General features: G+C 33.3%; 3 protein-coding genes across 4 annotated transcripts in view; 2 read left to right on the plus strand and 1 right to left on the minus strand.

The window, feature by feature from the left end:
• The window catches only part of LOC131936825 (uncharacterized), a 15,780-nt gene extending 8,912 nt beyond the window's left edge, over positions 1-6,868 (plus strand). The window contains exons 3-9 of one of the 2 annotated variants that reach the window (XM_059293917.1): positions 893-1,041; positions 2,098-2,241; positions 2,373-2,423; positions 2,956-3,355; positions 3,968-4,112; positions 5,743-5,886; positions 6,318-6,458. In XM_059293917.1, coding sequence (XP_059149900.1) covers positions 893-1,041; positions 2,098-2,241; positions 2,373-2,423; positions 2,956-3,355; positions 3,968-4,112; positions 5,743-5,886; positions 6,318-6,324 — 1,040 coding nt within the window. In that variant the 3' untranslated portion in view covers positions 6,325-6,458. Of the gene's footprint in view, positions 1-892; positions 1,042-2,097; positions 2,242-2,372; positions 2,424-2,955; positions 3,356-3,967; positions 4,113-5,742; positions 5,887-6,317 lie in introns of both variants that reach the window. The other variant, XM_059293907.1, reaches the window with a different exon arrangement.
• Positions 6,869-8,096: 1,228 nt separating this feature from the next.
• Positions 8,097-15,896, minus strand: LOC131936728 (transmembrane protein 237). Its single transcript, XM_059293793.1, has 6 exons — positions 15,654-15,896; positions 14,186-14,362; positions 13,545-13,851; positions 12,402-12,717; positions 11,878-12,052; positions 8,097-10,983 (listed from the first exon to the last, which is right to left on the minus strand). The coding sequence occupies exons 1-6, from the start codon at positions 15,894-15,896 to the stop codon at positions 10,804-10,806; spliced, it is 1,398 nt and encodes a 465-aa protein (XP_059149776.1). The 3' UTR covers positions 8,097-10,803.
• A 2,004-nt stretch (positions 15,897-17,900) lies between these two features.
• Positions 17,901-24,742, plus strand: LOC131936754 (RING finger protein 141). The gene is made up of 6 exons (XM_059293823.1): positions 17,901-18,026; positions 20,479-20,677; positions 21,659-21,767; positions 22,726-22,913; positions 23,972-24,106; positions 24,511-24,742. The coding sequence occupies exons 2-6, from the start codon at positions 20,526-20,528 to the stop codon at positions 24,668-24,670; spliced, it is 744 nt and encodes a 247-aa protein (XP_059149806.1). The 5' UTR covers positions 17,901-18,026; positions 20,479-20,525; the 3' UTR covers positions 24,671-24,742.
• The last annotated feature ends 2,432 nt before the right edge of the window (positions 24,743-27,174 follow it).

Raw genomic sequence — 27,174 nt, forward strand, 5'->3', positions numbered from 1 at the left:
GGGAACAGTTTGGGTGGGGATTAGTCCAGTGGACGGGGGTGTCCATAGCAATGGCGTCATAATGCGGAGGGGGGAGGGGCGACAGTAAGTTCGGTGACAAAAATGCTGAAAAATCGTGCAATCAAAATCCAGTTAAAATAATACAATAGTAAGGGGAGAGGGTGTGACACCAAACCGAAAACGAACATCGGGTGATACCCGACCTAGCGACGCCACTGAGACATTGTAATGCTGTTTGTGTCGATGACGCCTGCAGTGTTTCTTCCAGGCATCTCTGTCTCAGTTAGGCTTTGCCCCCCACCCCTTCGAAAATTTAGTCCGCCCCCACCCCCCCCGGAAAAAAGTCTGGAAGAAACACTGGACTCCTGTCGCAATAGCTTGCTACTTGACACCCAGTGACTTAGCTACACATCTGACCCTGTGTCAGATACAGTGGCGTAGCGAGGTCGGGTGTCACCCGGTGCGACGCTTCCCGAGGACAAACTTTCAACTTTCGATTTGCACCCCCCCCTCAAACTTTCGATGTGCACCCCCCTCAAACTTTCTATGTGCACCCCCCCTCAAACTTTCGATGTGCACCCCCCCCCCCCCCTCAAACTTTCGATGTGCCCCCCCCCTCAAACTTTCGATGTGCACCCCCCCCCCTCAAACTTTCGATGTGCACCCCCCCCCCTCAAACTTTCGATGTGCACCCCCCCCCTCAAATTTTTCTCTATAAATTTTTACTATTTTTGCCTTGGTGTCACCCCCCTAAATTGTGTCACCCGGTGCGGTCCGCACCCCCCCCCCCCCCCGCTACGCATCTTGTCAGATATCATTAAATTACGTTAAAGATCTTATTATTCATTCATTAATGTACGTTAAAAAACCAAACCGGCACTTTTCTCCCCAGACAGTGTGAAAGCGGAGCTATCAGGGCCTGGGAATGTCCTGAAACTTTTCCACAGTCCGAGTCTTAGCGCGCCATTTCGGTTGCCGTGCAGGTTTCGTTTTAGTGAAATATCTGTGGCAACACCAGCTGGCCACCAGTGCCATTTACAGGTCAGTTTAAAACACTTTTGATTGGTGGATGTTTTTTTTATTTCGTGAATTTATTATTTTTAAAATAAAATATTAATAATGATTTTACGTTTTTTTTTTTTAAATATGGGCCTAAATTTCTGAAGAAAATTATTTAAATTAAGGTGTCATAAAGCCAAACCTAACTTAATGCTATTATAAATTAAATTTGATTAATTTTTCTTTATTGCATTTAATAATTAAATTCACAATATTTAATAAATTAATACTACTAATCACTAATGTAATAAAATGTACGTAACATTGGTAGAGATCCAATGATTGTCACATTGTGCCTATCAATATATCATCTGATACATGTAAACTATTGTAAACAAATCAATTAAAAAATATATATCTAGTACTAGTACACTATAAAATTGTCTATATTACTATATGTTGCTTGCATACTAGATCTACATCCATAGCATTAGCTTCTATTACTATTTTGACCTATACGACCTGCTCGTAAAACAATCTATATGGCAATATATGTCTCAATAAAAACATATATAGGCCAATCTAAAAAACGTATAAGAATTTTTCCGTTCATGTTCTTTGTACAAAATTTACATTAACCGATAGTTCAACTAAAAATAGCACTTATATAAAGAACAATTTCGCTCATTTCAAGTGCATAATCGCATTTTAAAACATAATTATTATTACATTATTCTCTGATGTTCAGACCCAAAGCTAAATTAACATTCCTTTCTACAAAGATTATAATTTTTAATACTCTACTTTCTATATGATAGGCCTAAACAACAGTAAAAAATATTAGGCCCAATGTTTGACCTAGGCCTAATTATTAATTTATAGGCCTGGGCCTAATATTTTTTTTTTTTAATATTTTAATTATTACATTTGACCTATACTATACCCTAATTATTATAATATAAGCACAATTATATATTATATTTATAGGTTTTCATGGTACATTGATCTAGTAAGAAGACTTACATCTAATAGGTAAAAATATTAATAGATTAGAACGTAATTTACTAATACATAATACAGCATCTATTGTTTATTTAGGTACTTGGAACAAACACCATCATAGATAAATATATTGTTCTTTCTGGCATACAAGTCAACATTAAGTACACAACTTCAACGTCGAATAACTGGAACGAGATTAGCCTTTTAATCGAAGGACTCTCAGAAAATGGAACCTTTACAGTAAAGATTTTTTAACATTTGTTTATGAATGTTTACTAATTAAAAAGTAAAAAGAAAAGAGCTAATTTTAAATAGTTGAAAATAAGCTAATAGATAATGCTCTAACAAATATATTTCATTTTTATCAAAAGTATAAAGAAAGAGGGAAAACAGCTTTCTCTTATGAGGTGCCAAAAGCTGATGTAAGTATTTTTTTTTAAATAATATTTTGTAATGATAGTACACATTTCAGGGATAGGGCTGCTTTTATGGTTAAAGGTGTGAGAATCAGCTGTTGTTTATTTATAGTATTGTCTTGTATGAATTCACTGGTGAAATGTACACATACAAGTCTGTATTAATCTCAGAACTATCATATTATCCTGTAGATAATTTATTTTTTCATAACATTTCTTCCATTATCCTGATGTAGCTCACCAAAATCATCCACACCCCCCCCCCACTTCCTTCCTATTAGATTATTTAATTTTATTGTTGATTTATTTTTACTAATCTGAACCATCAAGTGCTAATTTATAAAACAAAATAGTTACATTGGCAATCTCAGTAAATAGTGAAACATTTACAAATATGGTATTTTATTTTTAATTTTTAAATTGCATTGTTTTTTTTTTCAACACTTTTTTCCCCCCTTCCAAACCTTTCAGACAAAGCTTCTTTTATTTGTGACAGATTCAAACACTTGAACTGACAAGCTTCTTTTATTTGTAACAGATTCAAACACTTGAACTGGATGAAGAGCTTGATGGAGGCAGTGGGAGTGGTGACGGGGAGACTGACCCTAGTGGTGACAGCAGTGGATCTGGCACAGGAAGTGGCAGTAGCAGTGGTAGTGGAGACAGCAGTGGATCTGGCGGTGGTAGTGGTGCGGGGGCTAACAGAAAAACTCGCAGCGTTGCCTGGGCTGATGAGGATGATACAGACAGCTGGGGTCCAACAGATGACCTTGACATTGATAACGAGTTGGGCGTGAGCGCAGGGATAGACACGGACAACTTTGCCACCCTGACCTTGTCAGCATGTTCCCTGAGGGTTGGGTTCAGGGCTCCAGACAAGAGTCACGTGCAGCAGGACCAGGTGTCTGGGATGTACCTGGAGTACTCCGGGGACCCAGGTAAGGCTGAAACAATTCCTGTCTAGAGTGGGTGGTATGGTGGAGTGGCAGGGTAAATGTCTGCTAACCTGAAAGTTTAGAGTTCAGTTCCTGAGTTTAAGTCCATACATGTCCCTGAGTCTACCCATCTCTAATGGTTATGAGACTCCATTTGTGGAAAGTAAAGTCAATGAGCATACTATTTAATTTATTCATATTCCAAGGTTAAACCTATAATCTTAACAGTATATGGAGTAGCAGGTTGGAAAGTACTTCTTTTTTATTTTGCCATTTAAAATTTAATGCAGTGTTGATTGTGAGATTTTAGCAAAGGCATGTAAATGTATGGCTTGTAAAACATCCCTCCCCAAATTTGTTCCAAGCACCCCGGTGAGCTGAATGAGCTCAGTGATTTTTAAGGAATAATCAAGCTTGTTAGATCTGGCCCTACATTAGTAACAGAAGCAGAAACAGTAAAATAATAAAAATCTGTGTTAGTGTTGTCCAGATTTTCTTTATTTTAAAATCTCAAGTCCAAACCTCCTGGGTTAAAACAAATACTTTTAATCAAGTGCACTTTATTTTTAATACAAATTTTATTTCAATTTTTCACAACTCTTTCCCCTTCCGCAGAAAATTTGGAATTCATAGATCCGGAAACATATTTGGCAGACTCTACAAATGGCGCCACATTTTTACAGTATTTAAGTCAGACAAGCCTTACCGCAACACAAGCTCTGCTGGATAAATCTTTACAATATGCTGCAGAACAGACAAGGTAAGTGAATAGTTTTCTATGCAACATTTCATGAAAATCAAACATGTAAACATCCGTGAGACCTTGACACTTTTATTTATGTGAAGTTTGTAATGTTCTCTTTTAATTGAATCAGCTGACTGTCAATAAGTCTGTCAGTGAGAAAATTTGAACCCTTTTATTTATTTTATGGCAAGATAAGTCATGCTATGGGATCATAGTTTGAGCTACTAAAAAGATCAGGTTATGGGAGAGGTGCAATAGGAAAAGTAACAAGAATCAGGGGCGTAGCGAGGGGAGGCGGGGGGTGCGGACCGCACCGTGTGACACCATCTAGGGAGGTGACACCAAGGCAAAAAATAGCAAAATATAGAGAAAAACTTGAGAGGGGGGGGGGGTGCAAATCGAAAGTTTGAGGGGGGTGCAAATCGAAAATTTGGCCCCGGGAAGGGTCGCTACGCCTCTGGGGAGTCACACCATTAAGTGCCGCACCGGGTGACACCCGACCTCTCTACGCCACTGACAAGAATTATTGTGAACTTAAATTCCTTACTTTTAAGCCAGTTGACAAATAAATTACAAAATGTTCAAAATAAAAAAAACATGAGTCCAGTGAGATCTATTGCATACCTGACTCACATTAGGAAAACATAAGGTAGCTGGGCACACCATACTATCCTTTATAATCTGAGGTTATGGAAACAGGGTAACTCTACTTCACCTGTCTTATTGATCATCAGGTCTAAAAGACCTTTTTATTATACTGTTATTCTTTTGTAGATTAAAGAATGTTTTCTTCCTTCATGCTTGCCATAAGGTTTGCTGATACTTAAAAAAAAACCTATAGTATAATCAATATTGATTGGATGAACATTAATTATCATAAAGACCATAGTGATAAAACTTACTTTTCAATTTTAATTGTGAAAAAAGAAAAGCATTAACAGACATTAAATATCACACTCCTATTGAAATGTTTTGAAACTAAATTATTAACGTTGTTATTCTAAACCTCAAGGTTACTGAATGTATTTTTTTTCTCCTCGTTATATGTTACTATTCCACCATCACCATCAACACTTTTCACGTTCATGCCCAAGGGAAATGGGGTAGATGAAGTAGAGTTCATCTGATTCATTGACCTTGGCATACAGGGGCTAATGTTGTCAGCACCTTGCCCAGCCACCCTAGTTTCCCTAATGTGAGTCAGGTACCCAGAGAAGCTGGGTGGACTCAGGAACATTATACAGACTCAAGCCTGGGATCCGAACTTTAGGCTTTAAGGTTAGCAGTTGTGAGCTCTACCATCCGACCATGCTGTCAGATAAAATTATATCTTTATTCCAAACTTTCGAATGGTATAATGATACTGCTTTATTTCTTTTTTAGTAAATTATTGTTATTATGTTAAAAATAAACTGCCTATGTGGAAAAAGGCCTCGTGCCTATGGTTGTTACCGTTTGTTGAATAACTTGAAATTGAAAATTCTTCTAAGTCTTACTTACAGCACAAAAAATGCCATATTCATACTCACGTTAAAAAAATTACTGTATCCCAAAACCTAAGATACAACCATAGCCTAATTAGACTCAGTCCATTGTATCAAATATTTTGTATAAATAAATGACACAAGTGTATACTGTGTAACAGCACACCATTGGGAGATGTATGTGAGAAGACACGCAGGGACTACATGGAGCACTGTAACACACAGGACAAGAAGATCGCAGCCCTCAAACACTGTTCCTCCATATTTGAAGACACAGCCATACTGGAAAACTTTGGCGGTAGGGGGTGAGCATGTGAAAGGGTGATTTGTTGTTCTTGTGTCTGTTGCAGTTATAGGTGGTGGCATGAGAAAGGGTGATTTGTTGTTCTTGTGTGTGTTGCAGTGGTTGGGGGTGCCATGTGAAAGGGTGATTTGTTGTTCCTACTTTTGTTGCAGTGCCACAATCAGGATTTTGATAAGGGGGTGGGGATGGGAAATGTATTGGGAATGTAAGTTTTTATTTATGACATTCCCAATTTTGAAACTGAAGGTACTGAAAATTACATGGTTGTGCTATCTCTAAATAACTATATCTAACTTTGTGGTCTGCAGTAAATGATTGTTGTGGTCTAGTGTGATTGTTAAACAAGCTATTGTCATGTTTGGTCCTTAAATTATATCATTTTTATTATTTTTACTTTTTGGCAATGTTTTTTCATTTAATGTATTCATACAGATACTGATGGAAAAATTTTGAAAGCCTTTAATTACTGCTTATCGTATAGCTGTCAGACAACTGGTGGAACTTTAGGTGCATGCACACAATCATGCGAATCTGCTGGATACAACAGTTATGACTTCTGCAGCGCAGTCTGCATTGGCTTCTGACATCACTAGACAACAATCAATGCTGAGAAACACCTCGTTAAATTTACTTTTTCAAACTAATCTTAAATTCAAATATTTACTAGATACATTTTAGATTTTAAAAATTCAATCGTATTTAACAACAAAAAAATTTAAATTCAATTAGGCCTATTGATAATAATTGTTTGTCAATGTTTAGAATTAGGATTTGTGTTACAAATATTTATGTCCATTAAAAGACCTACTTTAAAAAATTGTTTTGGGAGTGTGATATGTAAAACAAATTGGTTTTTTTTTGTTTTGTAAAAACTGTATAAACAATCATTGTTTTTAGGTCTGTGATACTTGTTTCCAGAAAAAAAAGTTTTAAGTATTTATAAAACAAAGCTTTAATTTAATAAAATATTTCTGAAAAACATTCTACATGTGTAATGTGTTGTGGCAATTCATTCTAAAAGTGGCAAGAAAAAAGATCCCAGATTTTTTTTTCTGGCTAGCCTGTTATAAAAAGTTTTAGGCAAGCATTAAGTAAAAAGTCATAGGAATATTTATAGAATTCACATAAGAAAATTGAGGTTTAATAACTGATGCCTACTGCCTGTTTTAATTTTAAAAATATTTTGATGTGGGTTGGGTATATCTGTTCTTATACACACTAGAAATAAAGTTTGCGCAATAAAATTAATTGTTTGGCTATTATTGTGATTGATTTCTAGCACATTTTCATGGTGCAAGCATATAAAATATTAAAAAATTCATTATTATAAACAACTGCAAGTGTATATTTTGGATAAAACAAATATAAAAAAGATTAAAAAAAAATAAAACTAAATAATCTTGAAGGGAAATTTAAATTCTATTAAACATCATTAATTTGGTGGAACAGGTTGAATCTTATTTGACACCAACTTACATTTGAAAAAGGAGCTATAATGATACACAAAAACAACAAGTGCTTTGTACACTTAAAGACACCGCCTTTATCATTAAACTTCTGGATTGCATTAGGCTATCTGATACCAAAAAAAGTTTTAATTTTTGCATTAACTTTGTGCTGCAACTCTCTCTCTTTATATGTATGTATAAATATATATATATATAAACTAATATATATATATATATATATATATATATATATATATATATATATATATATATATATATATATATATATATATATATGACTGACAGCAGAACTGTTGTTCCTCGGCTTGGTGATACAATACCACTGGATGTTCATAGACCCTACAGAAGATTTTACCTTTGTAACATGAGCTATACACACGTCCAGCATAACAAAATATAGAAAAACTATTACAATATCAATAAGCAAAAAAAAAAATTAGATGCTGTTGTCTAAGAACTGATAAAGTAACTTTTAAAGTAATATTCCACTTCTCATAAATGTCTAAGATATTAGCTTTTTTTTTCTGAGATTGATATACATCCACTAAGAGCTTTCATATTAAACTACATTCAACTTGAATTGATTCATTATCAATAGACACATTTTCTTTTTCAGATCAGATTAATTTTTGTAACATAAGTTATAACCAAAACATATAGAGTATAGAGTGCCAATTCTCTTAGCCATAAACCAGGATCAGTAGCATGCCAGGTAGAGACTTCTAAGCCCATCTAGCACAGGCCTACTGTGTACATGATCCAGTCACACCATACACATCATCACTTATCCAGTCTGTCATTTACTATCACTCTTCTCTGTGAAGTCTGATTTGTAGGCCAACATTTACAGTAAAACAAGGGAAACTAGTATTGATCTGTTCAAACATTCTGACTGTTTATCTCCCTTGGTGGAGAAAATGTGTTTGCTTGTACCATAAATAATGCCATATTGTCAATTTAAATAACTGAAAAAAAAGTCAATTTATCCACTCAATCACAAAATAGTAAGAAGAAATGACTTTTGAAAGCTTACATTATAAAACTTGAAAAATAACAATCCCTCGCAATAGATATAAGCAATGTTTAATACAAACATGTTACAATCAGAAATTAATAATCTAATTGAACATTAAAATAAATTATTTGCATAAAAATTTATTATATAAAATACATAAGTATTATTGATACATTAAAACAATAAGACATATTTTAACTTAAATAGTATGACAAGATTGTAAGTAAATTAAAAAAAAACAGCTTCAAAATTTAAAAAATGAAATTATGAAATTGAATGTTAACTAACAGAAGAAGGCCGTACCATGAGTTTTAATGTCAAAAAACATTACTATAAAAAATCAGATCATCATATAAAAAATCAAATTATCAGGATTTTATGTTGAAAAAAAAACAACAGTTGCAATCTCCACCTGAGTGGGCCTGCACCAACCAAAATCTCTTTGATCAATTCCATAAATCAATTGAAGCAAGTTAAATTATTCAATAAAATATAAGTAGCCGGAAAATCAACATATTACCGAAAAGATAATAGACTAAAGATTGTTAATATTAAAATATTATGTACATCTGAGAGTTTAGTTTAAAATATTTAAGTTTAAGTTGGCTTAGCACGGTAATGGACGGAATAATATAAAACCTACATAAGTATTAATAAATTTATATAAGTTTAACTATACTTATGGCATTTGAAAAAAATAGCATTATTTGATCTAAAAAGTTGCTGTGCACAACATTGAAATATTTTATTGTAAAATGTGTAAACAAAATTTAGATATCAACAGCTTTAAGGCACATCATCAATAGTCATCAACTGGTCAGGACATCGGACAAGCAATAATGATCAATAGAAAAGTGTTGGCAACACCTCAATTCAAAACCAACAAGACAAATTATTTGTAAGCTGACACGAGGTACATAAAAATCCTAAAGTTAATAGAAAAAAGACATGATTTGTAACACATTGGCTAGCATGTCTGAGGGAACACAGCTATATGATTGCATGGCTGTTTGATTACACAGCTGTATAAATACATGGCTGTATGATTACATGGCTGTTTGATCCAATTTCAGGGCAGACAATAAGATATGTCATAATCCAACTAATGCTGGGTACCAACTGGATGAGCATTATGATGTTCTGTGCATGTCTTTTGAAATTCAGACCTGATAAGGAATTCAACCTAAAACCCTGGTGTAATGAGTCACATGACCCACACGGACATGCCAAATACAAGCCCTAAATATTGCTAATGAAACAAATTCTAAATCACTGTAAACATTTAAATTTTTTATTTAATACACATCTATTATCACACTTTCACTAACATCAATATCACTAGTAAATTGAGTCTATTGAGAAATGAGTGGAGATTAGATACAGTGGATATACTCGTACAAGAAATGAATTAATTTAGTGATGGATGTACAATGACAACTTTGCTTCCATGAATCTACTGTTTAAATTAATGTTCACACAAGGGAAATAATTAACTTTAGAGTAAATTGAAAGGCTGGCTAATTTCTAGTCCAATATGGAATGTTGCTATTGGAAAATTTGGATATTATTTTACTTCATGAACCTTGAACTGTTACAGCAAGTTTATTTGGGTATTTTTTTTTTACCAAAACAAACACATTTATGATAAAACATCCAGAATTTTACCCTCTCTGGTAAGTTTCAAAGAGCACAGCATAACAGCTCATTTGTCTAGAATCGAACACCAAACTGTCTTTTTAAAATGTACCTTTACTACTTATACTTAAATAATGACACATTCATTTGAATTAATATAATTATAATGTTTTATTTAATTTTGAAAGCGCATCTTATTCTTGTTAGTATTTAGTTTCTTCCTCATGTAAACCTCAAAAAGGTTTGAGGGACTGCCTTCAATAATGTAAACTAAGAAACACCTTTTAGATTATGCTACATTTGCTTACAGACAGTGTAAAATGAGTTGTTCACTTGATGCAGTGAGTATTTGGCAAAGTTCCACAGACATTTTTATTTCCACCTAACTGGTGTGGAAAAGCTGAGAATTCTTTGTCCATGTCAACTTATCTGTTACTCCAACCGTACATGTCTTGATTGCACTGAAGACACTTCTGGATAAACTTATCTACAACTGTCTTGATGAAGACATGTCTATATATAGCTTTCTTGATTGAGGTAAAATACTTAGTTTATATGTCTGGCTTAAGGTGAAACCATATATGTATAAACTTATCTGTAACTGTCTTGATGAAGACACATTGTCTTCCAAAAGATGTCTTGGTTAAGCTGAAGACACTTTGTCTACCAAAAGATGTCTTGATTAAGCTGAAGACACATTGTCTACCAAAAGATGTCTTGATTAAGCTGAAGACACATTGTCTACCAAAAGCTGTCTTGATTAAGCTGAAGACACATTGTCTACCAACAGCTGTCTTGATTAAGCTGAAGACACTTTGTCCATCTCTAAGTCCCTCTCCAGCCCAGTCTCCCCTGACTTTAGATTTTTGCCGAGCCTGTCAGAGTTGGGTGTGATGGCGAGAACCAACCAGGAGAGCATGATAAACACACTGCGGGCTGTGTTGATGGACTGGAAGCTTGAGATGTCGGAAGTTTTGGTCTAAAGGAAAAACATGAAAAATATGGAATTTTAGTTTTAGCAACTAAAATATGTGAATTATACTGCATTTTGTTGTACAAACTAAAATATGTTTAATATATCACAGTTTATTTATCCAACTACATTATAGGAAAAATATAGAATTTTATGTAATCAAATAAATTTGTGTTTTATTTTACCAACTAAAATATGTGAAAAATGTTGAATTTTATTTTACCAGCCAGCAAAGAATATATTCCTAAAGATTTACCCTATGTAAACCTAATTGACTGATAAGAAATCTACACTACATAAACCCAGTTGACCAACTGTTCCATTAAAAATTTAAACTTCCATCAGAATGCTATAAGTGATTTTATACTATGGTACAATGTAAATGTCTTAGATTTTCCATCAAATAATCTAAATGTTATGCGATGGCATGGCCTAGCTTAGAGAGCTAGACTGCTATGTTGAAAGTTTCGAGTTTGAATCCAGGTTCAAGTCAGTAAAATGTCCCTGAGTCTACCTAGCTCTGATAGGTACATGACTCTGTTAGGGAAAACTAAGGCGGCTGGGCTAAGTGCTGACTACACTATCCCTTCATGTGCTGTGGTCTCTAAAACAGATTAACTCTATCTGCCTCATGTGTCTTGGGCATAACGATAAAAGATGATGATGAATCTAAATGCTGGCATGTATACAGTCCCAAAAAAGTAACTAATGCAAAAATGTGCAAAAGTTTTGGAAGACAATCTGGTAACAATCTCATGACAATTTGATAACTATGTTATGGTAACAATCTAATGACAATTTGATAACAATGTTATGGTAACAATCTCATGACAATTTGATAACAATGTTAACTATCTGATTCCATTCGCAGTGCAACATGTTGGCATATGATGTACTCACACTGTTGTCTTTGAACAAGTCAGGGAACTCCTTGTACAAGTACATCTTGTCATCATAGCGTATGGAGATGATGGTGAGGATCAGAGCCACCAGGCTGAATATTATTGCCACCGCCCCATTCTGGAGTGTCAGCGCTCGGAGAACAAACCTCCGTGTCGGGTTCCCTATGTCAAATCTGAATTTAATATAAAACACAGTGGGTTTTTTTCTTGTGAAATAATGTTCAGTTCAACCAAACCTTGGTAGAAAGTGACATGAACTCAAAAGGTTTAAAAACAAAAATAATTATTTTAACTTATAGGCTATATATTTGTTTGTATGTTAAAAACAAAACATCCAACTGAAAATTTTTGCTTATTCATAATTTAAATCCCTAATATCTAAAATGTACCAACATTCATCTAAAAACGTTAAGACAATGACAGATCAATTTGCATATGAAACAATAACCATTAGAGAACATAAAAACTCCAAGCTACATGGGTTTGAATAAGCCCAATGAAAGAAAAACACAACCTGGTTACCTGTCACACATAGATACTGTACACAGTATCAACAAAAAATAGTAGGAGCACTGCAGGGGTAGAGATATGCGGTAGTAGTGCAGTAAAAAATCATCACTGGTGAAGGAAGACAGAGTGAATATCATGACCATCTGCCAGAGGGCTAAACCAGCGGTCAGGCCATGCAGGAACAGTGTCAGCACACGGAAGATTTTGTGGGAGCCCAGGGCAAAGTCGATGGTGGTTTTTCTTGTGAAGATGACAGGCTCCACTGGTTTAGTTGTTTCCTCAATGCGCTGTCTGCTGAGAACAGTTTTACTTGTTCCTTTAAACCTGCCTGGAATGAATGGTTCCAAAATTTTTATTTTTTGTTTTTCTTTATGCCCAGACTGAAGTTTACTTTAAATTTAAAATTTCTCAGCTCAAAAGAATTCTTTCAACTATTAAAGGAAGCAAACACTTTTAAAATCCAAAAACATTTGGCATAGAAAAAATTTAAAAAGGCACGTAAATTTTCAAGAGTTGGAAAGAAAGGGAAAAAGTAACAAGACCTGGATGCATGAAAGGATATTGGAAATAGACTATGCTTTACTGTGAGTTTAAAAAGACAAAGAATACATTTGAAAAACTACTTTTAACCTACTAGCTAAAAATAAATTATTTGATATAGAAACCAAATAATTAAAATAATTTAATGTAGTCTAGGATTTAAAAGCTAGTAAAATAACTCAACTATTGATAAAATGACAAGTGGAGGTTAGTGTGACATCAATGAATCAAGCTAACAGGTAAATGAAAGAAATTAGATTTTCAATATTGTTGACTTTTCTTTGGTTTAATAAACTGTTTACGTTTATTCATTCCATTAGAGAAGACCTCCAGTTGAAATGTTAGTTTGTTAAGCTAATACTTGGTCAGGTTTTTCAGATAAAGAGGTTTTATGCTTTTTATATTATTTAGACAATCTAAGGATTTCTATATCCAGAAGATGATTTTATTTTCCTGCAAAATAAAAAAACAAATCACACTTCCTTTTTTTTTCTAAAAAAAGATCTTAAATGGATCAATTATAACTCATTGCAAGTTACATAAAGATCTTGTATGAATCAGTTATAAATTACTGCATGTCACAGAAAGATCTTGTATGAGTCAGCTATAACTTACTGCTTGTTTCAATAAATATTTTATCCAGTGGCTGGCTACGTAAAATCGGAGTGGTTAATAAGGACTGTAGAGGCTGCTTTTTCTTTTCTTCCCCAATCGTGCCCAGCTCTCCAGTTTCATCTTTTTTCAAGCCATTTGTTACAATAATATCCTCCCTCATGGTGCGCAGATCTTCTGCCCATGGTGTATCCCCAAAGTCATCACCATCAACAGTGGCTTTTTTCGCCTTCTTCTTTTTCCTTTGTGCTTTCTTGCGCGGTGTTCCTTCATCCTTAGAAATTAGACTTGTTTTACTGCCTTGTGCTTCCTATGGAGAAGAAATACAAATCATGTTTTACTTGTTGAATAAATAAAACAATTAGGGCCTTCTAAGATGATTAAAATATAAATTAATAGTAAAGATTAAAAGACAAAAATATACAAAGATATGTTTTTAATTCAAAAAATGTTTGAACAACTTAAAACAAATAAATACTTTTGGACACTTTTTATGGGTCATATATAAGAACAGTTAAATATATTATGAACGTTTCTACAAGTCAGCTTTAAAAGATAATAAAAACCTTGCTGAAAAACATAAATTTAAATGAATAGGCAAAATTTGGCTAAGCATTGATATCTATAAAAGTGAAATTTAAGACCTTAAACTGGGCAGCATCAGCAGTCAGAGAGTTCTGTGATTTATTGTCCTCTGTGTTTTCTGTGCGTGGCTTTTTCTTCTTTTTTCTAGGAGTTGATACAGCAGCTACAGGTGCAACTTCATCTGTGGTTTTATCTTGACTGGGTGACCGCTTTCGTCTTCGTCTTGGTGTTGGCTTCTTTTAAATCAAAACATTCATTGACAAAATAGTACTCAGTAGTGAGATTATTTTTTAAATAAACTAACTCTAAAGATACAAAAATTAAAGATAATTTTGTAAAATTGGGTGGCTTCTTTTTATACAATTACTTTGTGCTTCTTAGATAATCGAGACATTATTAAAATGATAAGACTATTACAAGCACAAAAGTGCTTAAAATGTGTTCCCCACAAAAAGTAGATAATTGGAATGATATATTCTACTTCAATTTTCACTCATACCAAATTATTTAGTCTATTATGTAACCAATAAAATTCAAGATCAGGTTATCAGTGTTTTTTTAGGGTCTTAACAGGGATGATTAAAAACGCAACTCATTTAATTTTTTTTCTATAACAGAAAAATGTGTGCCGTTTTAGAACCAATGACAAATGTCATATAGAAAAAAAAATTGAGTTTATTCATTAAAGAAGAGCCTTTGATAGATCTATATAACATTAGTAGTTTAGTTGAAAAATACTAACAAAACAATTAACATCATGACAGACTCATGACAGAGTTTCAAAATTACAAAGTTCTAGGCCTAAAACTTAAGGTAATCTATCGTTTTGGGTACGTAAAATTGCCCGCGGCTATTAATGTACGAAAACGTTACCTCAATGTCAAGGCTGTAATAGAAGTATATTGTGATATGTTTGTGTCAAATATTATAGATAAATGAATAATAAACCTAAATCAATGGCTAAATATATCAATATGTGTGAATATAGGCCAGAAATTAACTTTAAACAGCAGTGCCTGCAAGCAAGATTTGCTATATAAACAGCGGCCATTTGTAAAATAGAGTGACTTCCGCCTAAATCTTGCGCTATAAGTCTATAAAAATAAAACTTTAACAAGATGGCTGCTATAGTAAATGAGCATGGTTGCATCTGTTGGAAACATCGCTGGTGTTCATTTATTACTGAAAAGTTTTAATTCAATTGTTTAAAAACAGGTACATAAATGAAACAAGGAAACATTTTTGTATTTTTCAAAACATAAATCCTCCTCAAAATGTTAAATAATTATTAAAATGTAAGGAGTCACCTGTTTTTCACATTACAAGTCGCGGACGATTTTACGTACCCAAAACGATAGATTACCAAACTTAATAAATAATAATTTTTCCACGGTTTTTTTTTTCAATTTTAAAAAATCCAGCCCAAAAACTAGTGATTTCCCAGACTTTTAAAAGTGTGACATTATTTACTTTCCTAAACTACAGACTTTTTTTAGACTTTAAATTAATTTTAGACTTTAGAAATACCTGTTCCTTCTGTATCTTTGCTGCTTCTTCAGTTTCAGCTTCGTCAGGCTCAAGCTTGTTGTTGGGTTGTTGATTCATCTCGTTTTCAGTTTGTTTTTTCTTAACCTTACGCTTAACCTGTCGTATTTCAGTACCATTATCACCTGCTGCAGATTTTGGTGACATTGGTGGTAATCCTCTTCTTTTTGGGACTTTACTTTTAGTAGAGTCTTCAGCATTTTGGTTTCCCAAGTCGTCTGCCATTTTTGTTGCTATGTAACACACATTTTAAACTTATTAAAGAAGAGTCTCTCCTAAAACTAAAAAGCAGGTCCCCTTTGTAAAAAAAAAAATCGTTTATGTCCCCGTTCTAAAGCCCTGTAACTAGATTATTCTCTAGATCTAACTATTACTAATCTATTTCTGTTAATAAAACCGAAAAAAAAAAACAAATAAATAAAAGGTATATTAATATCAGTGGCGTCGCTAGGCCGGGTGTCACCCGGTGAGTTTACCTAACATATTTTGAGGGGTCATCCGTAACCGATGTCACACTTCAAAGGGGAGCTAGAGAAGAGGGGGGGGGGGGTGGGGCTTTAAGAATAAGATAATGAAGTCATAGAATTCCAGTTTTCCAGATGTTTGTAGCAATTGGAAAATCGATATTAGGCCTCCGTAATTCGAGTTGGGAATAGACCGGATGCGGCGACTTAACCGCAGATTATCGAATTTATTTAGGCCAATTCTAGTCGGAATAAGATACGCATGCGATACGCATGCGCAATGGAGAGAAACCACGACTTGCCTTAGCGGCGATGTTTTCGATGGTACTGCGCATGCGTGTGTTTACAACCGCAGAACCCTAATACCAACCCTAATCCTATCCTTAACCCTATCCTTAATCCTATCCCTAACCCTAATCCTATCCCTAACCCTAATCCTATCCCTAACCCTATCCCTATCCCTAATCCTACCCCTAACCCTCATTCTAGCCCTAACCCTAGCCATAGGTCGCTGCGCATGCGCAGAACTATCTTTTGCCGAAAAATCTTATTCCGAGTAGACACTTCGATTTATTTAATCCAAACATATCCAACTATGTGGCCATTAATTAAACTTAGCCTACGTAGTCTTTTACCCTCATCCTCTATCCTCACACGTCACTAACCACATCCCACACAATGTCATAAAACAAATTCCACAATATAGGGCATACTATATAGAATATAGCGTTACAAAGTTTGACATGTTATTCTCACTGTGTGTGGTGTGATTTGTGAGAAATTTAGTGCCACGAAAATGCAAAATTCTAACGCCTTATCACAATACAATAAACGAATAGACGGTGACAGGACAGATAACCTCAGTCAAATATAGATCTAGTATAGATCTACCAAGCAAAATATCCCAGACAAAATGTCTCAGGACAAAATATATTAAGTCTCACGTACAAAAGAACTGAGAGACAAATATCAGTAAACAACTATGACAAAGTCTAAAATAATTCTGCTATATAATCATAATGTGAATCAAATATGAAAAGTTTTACAATAGTAACAGGGCGTGGCCATAAACAAAGGATGGAGTTGGAAATAAACGTTAATAGAAGTTATTTTTTTTCCGAACGATAGGTCAACTGTTATTTATATTGACATTTTGAGAAATATATTTTAAACTCATTATAATGTTTTAATTTGATTACAACAGTTTGGTCAGAAAGTGTGAATAACATCCCCCCTCCCCCATCCACGTTCCTTATTTTTTCCCCCTTTCATGTTTTATATTTCCAGTCCTTATCTCCGAAAGCCACTGACAGAGTGATCTCATTGGCAGCAATGTGTTATTTGTATTAAAAATACTATTTATTTGAGGGTACTATTGATAGACCATATAAAAATAAATAGATGTAGAAAAAGGCAAAAAGTTCATTATTACAATACAATCAAAACAAATTAATGCTCATTTCACTTGTTAGTAGGCCTTGTTCTAAAAAAAGTCAAAGTGTGCAATTATGTTTACAGTTTAAGTTTATAGCATTTTGAATCTAAGCCTAACACATTACTTAAAGTTACAAACGTCTTCATAATTAAAAAAAAAGTTAGGCCTAGTTATTGAAAATCACATTTTTTAAATAATAGCTAAACCAGTTACCTTTTAAGAAAGTCGGTTATTTATTTATTCATTTATTTATTTTTAAGAACAGTTTGAATTTTATGAATTATTAATATAAAGTTTTACAAGTTTGAGAGCTTTTAATCTGGCAAAATTGAAATAAAGAACAACATTACAACAAATGCACACGAATGTGTTTATGATTTTTGAACAATCAAAATAATGGAAACATCGTAACAGACATTGAACAGAAAAAAAAAGAATTAAATTAAAAATAAAAATGTAATGTTCTAAATCTAAATAGTTTTTAATATCCATTAAGCCTAAAGGCCTAATTATTTTAAAATAATTCAGTTAGATCAGAATCATGAGAATCACACTATCAACTCAGTCTCTCAGAAACAGTGACCAGATTTGAGTCTGAGCAGAATACACTCACACTGAGAATATGATTCCCATACTATTACTAGCCCTCTGGCTCTCTCTAGGGTATTATAGTTAATGATAGGCTTTCCCCAGCTATAGCAGTAGTCTAGTCATTAGTAATTAGTTGATTAGATTTAGGTTTAGGTAGCAAGTGACACAGTGACTGTGAGTCACTCAGCACTGAGTGTCAATTTTGATTTTGTTTGAATGGTTGTCAGTGTTAAGAATAAAAGTGAGACCCTTAAGTTTTTAAAGTTAGGCCTAACCCTTGATTTAACTGTAGTTTTTAGGCCTAACTAAAATTATACAAATAACATAGGCCATATGATACAATCATACATAGGCCTACGTTTTACTTTTTATTGGATGATTGAGGATACTGATGTCTATGTTGGTAATCTCACAATATAGTGTCGGAAATTATCCGGTAATGTTTGTTGAGTTTCATTTACATTCGTTACTGTAAAAATAGTTTATTTGACCTTTGAAATAAAAATAAAGTCAAGTGCATTAAATTGTTTGATCTTAATTTAAAATTCAATTGACAGAAAATTAGCAACAATTAGTAGGCCTAGATCTAAATATTAATAGTAAAGTCGAGTCTATTAATTAATGTTTTTTTAAGAAACAGAAAAAAAAACTTGCGGAAGATTTGTGACAACTAGATCTAGATCTAGTAAAATTAGACAATTAGATTTATTAAGTTTAAAGTAGTAAGAAAGAAGAACTAGAACAATGTTTAGTAGCAGAAATAATTAGTACATTCACTTGAAATAATTAGAAATACAAAATAATTAGCAAAACAGTATTTAAAATGCAACTAAAATCAATCTAAGCACATTTTTAAACAATATGTATTAAAAATAATATGGCGCCAAATAAAATATGGTTGACGGTATTTCCAGTGGTTTCCGGAATGGCGTGACAGACTACGCCATGGTTTTATTATTTTTTACTGTTGTACCATTCCGGGATAATAACCAACACTTTATTGTGAGATTACCTCTAAGTCTAGCTAGTGGTAATACAATTACGTTAAATAATAGTCTATACTCTTGGCCTATAGAGTGTATAGACATAGGTGTATTACAAATTTACACAGTATTTACACTTGCATGTATACTATACAATATACATGTCTAGGAAAAATCTCTCAGCAAGTTAATTTTGTATTAAATAATTTTTCTCTCTGAACTTGTTTGAGGTTTTTTTTTCTAGATGTATGTAGTATAGGGCCTACATTGTGTAAAGTATAGGGCCTGCATGTCGCAAATGTTAACACGCTATTAGCCTATTACTATTAGGTTGTTAGTAGTAATCTTGTCTTTAGTTCTAATTTCTATCATAATTTTTTTATGGTCAGAAAATTAGGGTTAGGCAAATAAATGTTAGGACTATGGTTAAGGTTAGGGATCAGGTTAGCATTGACATGAGCAATCAGGAAGTCATATGTGTTTTTAGTTATAGTTAAGTTAACTACCATCATTAATTAATACCCCTTTTAAGAAGATTCTATTATTCATTATTGTGCCATTATTGGACACTGGTATGAGAAATCAACCATTTTATTTTTTTAAAGATCTAGAACTAGAAGCCAAAGCCAAGGAATCAACGTGATTTTTCTGATTTTTCAAAAATAAAAAAATACAATTAGTGTAGGGGAGAACTAGAGCTACCTAAAGTATATTCTGCTACTGACTATCAAGTTAGGTTTAGATAAACCTGATCAATGGTAGACTATTAGTGACAATGGATAAACATAAGAAACTTATAAAAATAAATGATTCATGAGTATGCCAATTCATTATTTAAAAAAAGAATCATTGCCAACATGAAAGGGTTTTGGCTAAATGTGAGAAATGAAACTCAACAGCGAAGCAGTAGTAAAATACAAGAACTACAGCTAAAGTGGTGCAAGCTTGTTTCCACAGTATGGTTATAATCACCTCCTGTCAGAAGAAATAAGATTGCACTGGTGGTGGTGGTAACTTACAAGAAAAAATAAACTTGTTGGCATTGTTGATAAACAATCACATGATCTCACTGCAGTGATCTGTGGTTTTCAGCATTTTTTTTTTAGCCATGATGAGTTTCACTTCTTGTATTTAAATTAACCAACACCCACCTGACAGATAAGCACAAAACTATTTTTTTTTCCATTTTTAATGGCAAAGCAAGTCGTAGTAAAAAAAAAAAAAATTTCTCATAAAATTTATCTTAATTTTTGTAAATTTTAGCAAATGCTAGAATAGCTAATACAGTTTTTTACTCTAAAATATTTTTATTTTATAAATACTCTGTATTTCAGACTTCTAAATATAGCATGAGATTAGTGTAGTTTGTGAGTCGCAAGACATGGGCCAGTCATCCTCCTACTCCCCAAACAAAACAGACAGGGATATTGACCAGCTACATGTAAAGCTGGCAGCTCACTTTAACATCATTAAAAGCCTGGCTACAGTGACTCACCAAGAAGTTGTTGACTGCATTGAAGAGCTTAATTCAGTGTAAGTGGCGTTACTATAAACTCAATGTTATATTGTTTTGTTTCCATCTAAGACATTTAGGGGTAATTATTAGTACAGTACATTAAAAACATCTTAACAACTATTATTTTAGTCAAATTCTTAATTATGTAATACAAAGTTAGGTCTGTTGTAATAACAAATTCCTCTGAGAATGAATGATTCATTGAACTAATCTCTGTCCCATTTTGTGAATAGATGTTAAATCTTAGCTAGGTCACATCCACTGCTAAGAAATTCAGACAATATTGCGTTAAACACCTGGCTGTTAGTGGATGGGGGATAGTGTGGTGGGACAGTAGAGTGCTCAACTACTAATCCAAAAGTGTAGAGTTTGGATACATGGCTGAAGTCCCTGCGTCCATCCAGCTCTTATTTATGGGGACCTGACACTTGTTAGGGAAAGCTAAGGTGGCTGGACATAGAGCCCACCACACAATCCCCTCACGTGATGATGTCACAGAAACAACTATACTACATCATCTGTTCCCTCGACCACCATGTTGACTTTTGACATTTATCAATATAAACACTGAGCTATAGATGTTTATTGTTGTTTATAATCTTACTATAATACCCTAAAGTAAAGAGGAACAAGCATTAAATAAGAAATATAATATAATAATATATAATATAATAACAACAAACACTAGGTCATAGTGCCCATCGGATAAAATACTAAAAAAAAAGGGTTCACCATTGTCTAGCTGAATAGTTTAGTTGAGGCAGAGCTTCAATGATCACATAATGCTGGGTGATTTCACCCATTGGATAAGTTAAAAAAACTATTTCTAAAAATAAATACCAACTGAAGTGAGCTCGTAGGCTATTTTTAGAAAATATTGTATTATTAATTTTATGTTTTGGATTTTTTGTCATAAATCAAGATTGTTATTTCACAGATCATTTTCAAATGTACACCAATGTTAAATTGTAAATAATAATTATTAAATCTGTTTAAAGGACTCGAAGTTTTACAGACAGAGCAGGCAAGCAGCTACGTTTTCTGATCATCAAGGATTCAGATGCAACATTTCTATGGAAGGGGACTATCAGGATTCGATGTTTAAAGGTAAGATAATATGAGTGAAGAACGTGCAGGGGATACAATTGTGGTTTGTGTTACCTGTTTGTTCAAATTAAGACATCATGTTGTAAAATTCACGCACTTAACTTTTCTCTTCTAAAAATCATCAACTACTCTTTAGAGTAAGGGACAGTCTAAAAATAAAATCAGAATTCACATTCAAACTTTAGACTTATGTTTTTATTGTTCATTTTGTATATAAATTATAAACAACTGCCCTTTTTTCTAGTGATTAAGAGTATATAGATATGCTTGCATTTAATATTTAAAAATAAAATAGCTTATTGTTACATAAACATTTTTGTACTCTCATACGTTCTCAATATGTATTTGAAAAATGTTCTATTTTTTACATAAATTATCCCTCATTGAAGCCACATGTAAACAAACAATACAAACTTAATAATTTTAGCTCAATGCCTCTTTAGAAAACAAAATTGTAAAATGTCATGAAGAAAATTTTTATATTTCTAAAGGAAGAAACATTCTCAGAGGGAATAAAGTTAGTTTAAAATGTCTTTTTAAAATAATTTTAAAAAAAAAAGAATAATCTATAGACATTGGGATAGTTATTTCTGCCACCTGACAGATCAATTGAAAAAAGTATGATATATGTACATTATAATAATTATTTCTGAGACCTGACAGATTATTTGAAAAAAGAATGATCTATATACATTTTAATAATTATTTCTGTGACCTGACAGATCAATTGAAAAAAGAATGATCTATATACATTTTAATAATTATTTCTGTGACCCGACAGATCAGTGTATAAAAGAATGATCTATACACATTCTAACAGTTGTTTCTATCACCTGACAGATCAACTGAAATTTTTTTTATCTATACACATTCTAAAAATTATTTCTGAGACCTGACAGATCAATTGAAAATTTTGATAACTATACACATTCTAATAATTTCTAATGATTATTGACAGATCAACACATCTACCAATGTCATAGAGTCATCCAGAATTCTCACCTTGCGCCAGTTTGTCATGATCTACAAAGAAATTATAGAGCAGGTGAGTGCCTTGATGCAGCCAAAGCTGGAGGACAGTTCTGTGGACACAGAGCCCTCAACCTCGCAGAAAGATGAATTTACAGCATCAGCATTTTTCCCCAGGTTAGTAGGACATGATAACTGTGTGGGACATATTGTAGGACATAATGATAAAATGTCCGGGTGCAAATTGTAGGACATAATGATTAAATGTCGTGGGCAAATTGTAGGAGATAATGAAATGAATGGACATAAAGATTAAATGTATAGGACATAATCAAACATGTGGGACATGATGATTAAATTGTAGTAGATAATAATTTTACATGTAGGAAATAACTACGTAATTTGAAGAAAAATGTGAAACTGCTTCATTTTTTTAGCGTGATTCAAACAAATTTTGAACTAAATAATTCTGCTTTAGCGTGATTCAAACAAATTTTGAACTAAATAATTCTGGTTTTGAAATTAATTTATTCTGTCTGACAAAAACGTTTTTCATATTCCGATCCATTTTTTGTGTCTTTTTTCAGTGAGTCTAACAAAACATATAAATATCAGTTATATGATAAAAAGTTCCCCTTCAAACCTACCAATCCATAGGGCAGACAGAGTAGAGTTCATATGTTTCTTGATCTTGGATGGTTGGGTCAGCGTTATGCCCAACCACTTTTACATTTCCTGAGTCAAGTACCAATCAGAGCTGGGTGGACTCAGTGACTTAAACATATTTAAAATCAAACTGGAGACTTTTGGGTTAGCAGTTGAGCTCTATACCACCCAACCATGTTGTCCCACAATGGTTTTATTTGTGTTCTTCTTCGTTCTTAATTGTAGTTGTAGTGTTGGAAGGGATTTTCTCCAACACAATTAAGTGTTGCGTTAACTTATATGCCATATAGTTTGATTTGAGCCTGCTTTTCTTTCTAGATATACTTCTATAGCTTTTATCTAATCAAGAACAAACTACAAGGCAACAGTTGTTTGATTTTGGAGTTTTCTCTCCTAGCTGGATTGCTGTCCCCAGTTGTCTAGCCTAACCTGCCCGGGGTTTCGAACTTGGCATTTTTCCGTTTAGCAACCGACCTCACCACGCTGTCTCTTAATTCTTGTCCTTACTTGAAATTTGACAAAAATGTTTACCAGTTGTAGATTCATAAAATTTATTTCTTTATTTTTAGCGAAGAACATGACAAAAAATGTTTATCAGATGAAGATCCAGGCAACGAATGCTGTGTGTGTATGGACAGGAAAGCTTGCGTGATGCTGTCCTGCTGTCATGAGTTTTGTGAGATTTGTATAGACAGCTGGACCAGGTATGTATTTTTCTTTTATTACAGGTATGTTGATTTTTTAAAAATATGTATTACTTTTTAAAATTTTGAGTTTTGTTCATATTTTATTAATAAAGTCAAAACTGGATAAAAAATGCTATCTTTATATTACATTTTGTTATATTGGCTGTCATCACTCTCATCAATTACTAATAAGTAACTTAACCCTACCACATTAACCTAACACTTTTGGGCAAAAAATTCAATAGCTACTTTAATATTCATCAAATACCATTTTAAATCATGCTTGAATTAGTAAAATATATTATGGTCTAAATTATTCATATTCTTTGTTTAGATTCATTTATTCCTGGGTACAGCACTCTAAGATGGCAACAGTTTTAATTTGAGCTCAAATAATTTTTTTTTTTTTTTTCCTGCTGCAGGGATGAGAGACACAGTAATTGTCCACTGTGTCGGACGCTGGTGTCAGGGTCAGATGATACCTGGGTCCTGACAGACAAGACAGACTCAGGGGACTACATCAGCGAGGTCAAAGGTTACCTGGTGGGCTTGGCAGATAGAACAAACGAGTCTCAATCGTGAGGTGGTTACCCCCCTTTGTTAGAAATCTTTGTGTTATGACTCTGAAAGTCAGCCAGTGTGATATTTTCTCTTTCAATTGAAGACCTTAGTGCTAAAAGTACTTAAGTCACAAAAACAACATTTTGAGAAAAATGAGTTCAAAGATTAAAATTTACTATGAAACATTACGTTTTTATATTATTTGTTTGTTTGGAAGAGCAAATTAAATAAATTCTTCAGTATCACTATTTGTTTATAAAATAAAGTTTAACTAGAGGAATAACGATCAATGCTTGGTTTGATTTTCACAAAAATGTGACTTAAGTACTTTTAGCACTGGGCTCTTCAATTAGCCTGTACCTAATTTTATCTCATCTGGTTCTAATTTTAGTTAAAACATAAATTTTTTTTTTACTCCTGTGCATTATGTAGGGCAGGGGTCTCCAAACTACGGCCCGCGGGCCGTATGCGGCCCGCGAGGTCCTCTCATCCGGCCCGCGGAGATCCCTTTGTCCACGGAAAAAAACGTTTGTTGGTGATGGCTGAGGAACTTTGGCCAGAAAAATCAGACATGACTGGAACTAACTGGCCCCAGAACTGAAATTTGATAGTTAATGCGGCCCTCGGACTGAAAAGTTTGGAGACCCCTGATGTAGGGCAATATATTAACACATTTTCCAGTTTAAAGTTGGACATAGAGAATAGAGCACAGTATGGCTCTAAACCTCGGACCAAAAATATTGTTACTCAACACTCCTGATAATCTTTACTCACCAAACGAATTGTTACTCAATGCTACTGATATACATTGACCCACGCACAATCCAGTTCTTTCCCTTTATCCAGTATGCACACTTTAAAAAAATTTCACTTATGAATCTTTCATAATAAAACTAGTTATTTCCCTTGTGTTCCAAGCTTGTTATATTTTATCATTGTAAATGAATATATAACTCCTGTGAGCTGTGTAAGTAATAGGGGTTCACTGTGAATTTTATAGTTATCATATGTACATAAATAGTTTTAGGTTGATGATTTTTTTTTTTGGCTTGTCATTAATAAGCATGACATATTATTCTTTGCATTGGCATACAATAAATGGTTTTACTGTAATGTATTGAAAAAAATGTGATTTCATGATTACAATTAGAGATTTATTCAGAGGGTAGACATGCCCCTTTATATATCTTATGTCTCAAGTCATATGAGTGAATTAATTTTTTGTTCTGTAATTACCTTTTGTTTTTATTTTTTAAATTGTAATTACAAACTTTAAAAAAAAAAGATAGGTTTGAACATTCAGGTTGTGTTTTCAAGCCTGAGCATTTTTGGTCACAAACCTAAAGATTGCGGAAACAAACCTACAGGTTGGGATGACAAGTTGAAGCTACAAACCTACTGGTACTGTCTTGTCTGCTAGATGTTGTTTATCTAGGTATGCAAATACTGTTGTGTGATTTAAACCAGGCGCTATCTGAGGTACATTGACACAAACCTAGAAGGGACTACTTTTATTGTCTAGTAACTATCTGAGGTACATTGACACAAACCTAGAAGGGACTACTTTTATTGTCTAGTAACTATCTGAGGTACATTGACACAAACCTAGAAGGGACTACTTTTATTGTCTAGTAACTATCTGAGGTACATTGACACAAACCTAGGAGGGACTACTTTTATTGTCTAGTAACTATCTGAGGTACATTGACACAAACCTAGAAGGGACTACTTTTATTCTCTAGTATCTATCTGAGGTACATTGACACAAACCTAGGAGGGACTACTTTTATTGTCTAGTAACTATCTGAGGTACATTGACACAAACCTAGAAGGGACTACTTTTATTGTCTAGTAACTATCTGAGGTACATTGACACAAACCTAGAAGGGACTACTTTTATTGTCTAGTAACTATCTGAGGTACATTGACACAAACCTAGAAGGGACTACTTTTATTGTCTAGTAACTGAGGTACATTAACACAAACCTAGAAGGGACAACTTTTATAGTCTAGTAACTATCTGAGATACATTGACACAAACATACAGGGGACTACTTTTATGCTTTATAACAATACATACTGTGATTATTGTACTGTTTAAATAAACATATCAGATTTACTTTGTACTTATTATGTTTTTAATTTTTGCATATTATGAGATGACATTTTTTTTTTAAAATTGGTTTCCTATAATTCAAATTCAAATCTTGTAAATTTTGAATTAGGTTTTTTTATAATGGTCAACGTAGAGCTTAGGAAAGAATTCAGAATTAAAATGCATGAGTTAGAAAACAAGTGTTGGTAAGACAGTTTTTGTTGAAAAATCTAGGTTCAATTTCAAGTGGGATGTTTGAGAAATTTAAAACTATATTTTATTTAAAGGAAAACTTGTGAAAAACAATGTGTATATGAATTTGTGATCTAGTCTTTTCTGATGTGTATTAACATAGATTTTTAGATGCATTGTTTACATAATGTGAATATTGTTTTGTTCAAAGGTATTTTATTGGTGAAATGATTTTACA

The sequence above is a fragment of the Physella acuta genome, unplaced genomic scaffold (assembly GCF_028476545.2).
Source record: "Physella acuta isolate Inbredline_101_S28 unplaced genomic scaffold, ASM2847654v3 ptg000016l, whole genome shotgun sequence".
Taxonomy (NCBI): Eukaryota; Metazoa; Mollusca; class Gastropoda; family Physidae; genus Physella; species Physella acuta.

Excerpts from the sequence above, each read along its gene's own strand:
- LOC131936728 (XM_059293793.1), bottom strand. The coding sequence starts at position 15,896 with ATGGCAGACGACTTGGGAAACCAAAATGCTGAAGACTCTACTAAAAGT. Across the intron at positions 13,852-14,185 it reads CTGATGCTGCCCAGTTTAAG|GAAGCACAAGGCAGTAAAAC; the intron begins GTCTTAAATTTC and ends TCTTCTCCATAG. Across the intron at positions 12,053-12,401 it reads ACAGTATCTATGTGTGACAG|ATTTGACATAGGGAACCCGA; the intron begins GTAACCAGGTTG and ends TATTAAATTCAG.
- LOC131936754 (XM_059293823.1), top strand. The coding sequence starts at position 20,526 with ATGGGCCAGTCATCCTCCTACTCCCCAAACAAAACAGACAGGGATATT. Across the intron at positions 20,678-21,658 it reads ATTGAAGAGCTTAATTCAGT|GACTCGAAGTTTTACAGACA; the intron begins GTAAGTGGCGTT and ends ATCTGTTTAAAG. Across the intron at positions 24,107-24,510 it reads TGTATAGACAGCTGGACCAG|GGATGAGAGACACAGTAATT; the intron begins GTATGTATTTTT and ends TTCCTGCTGCAG.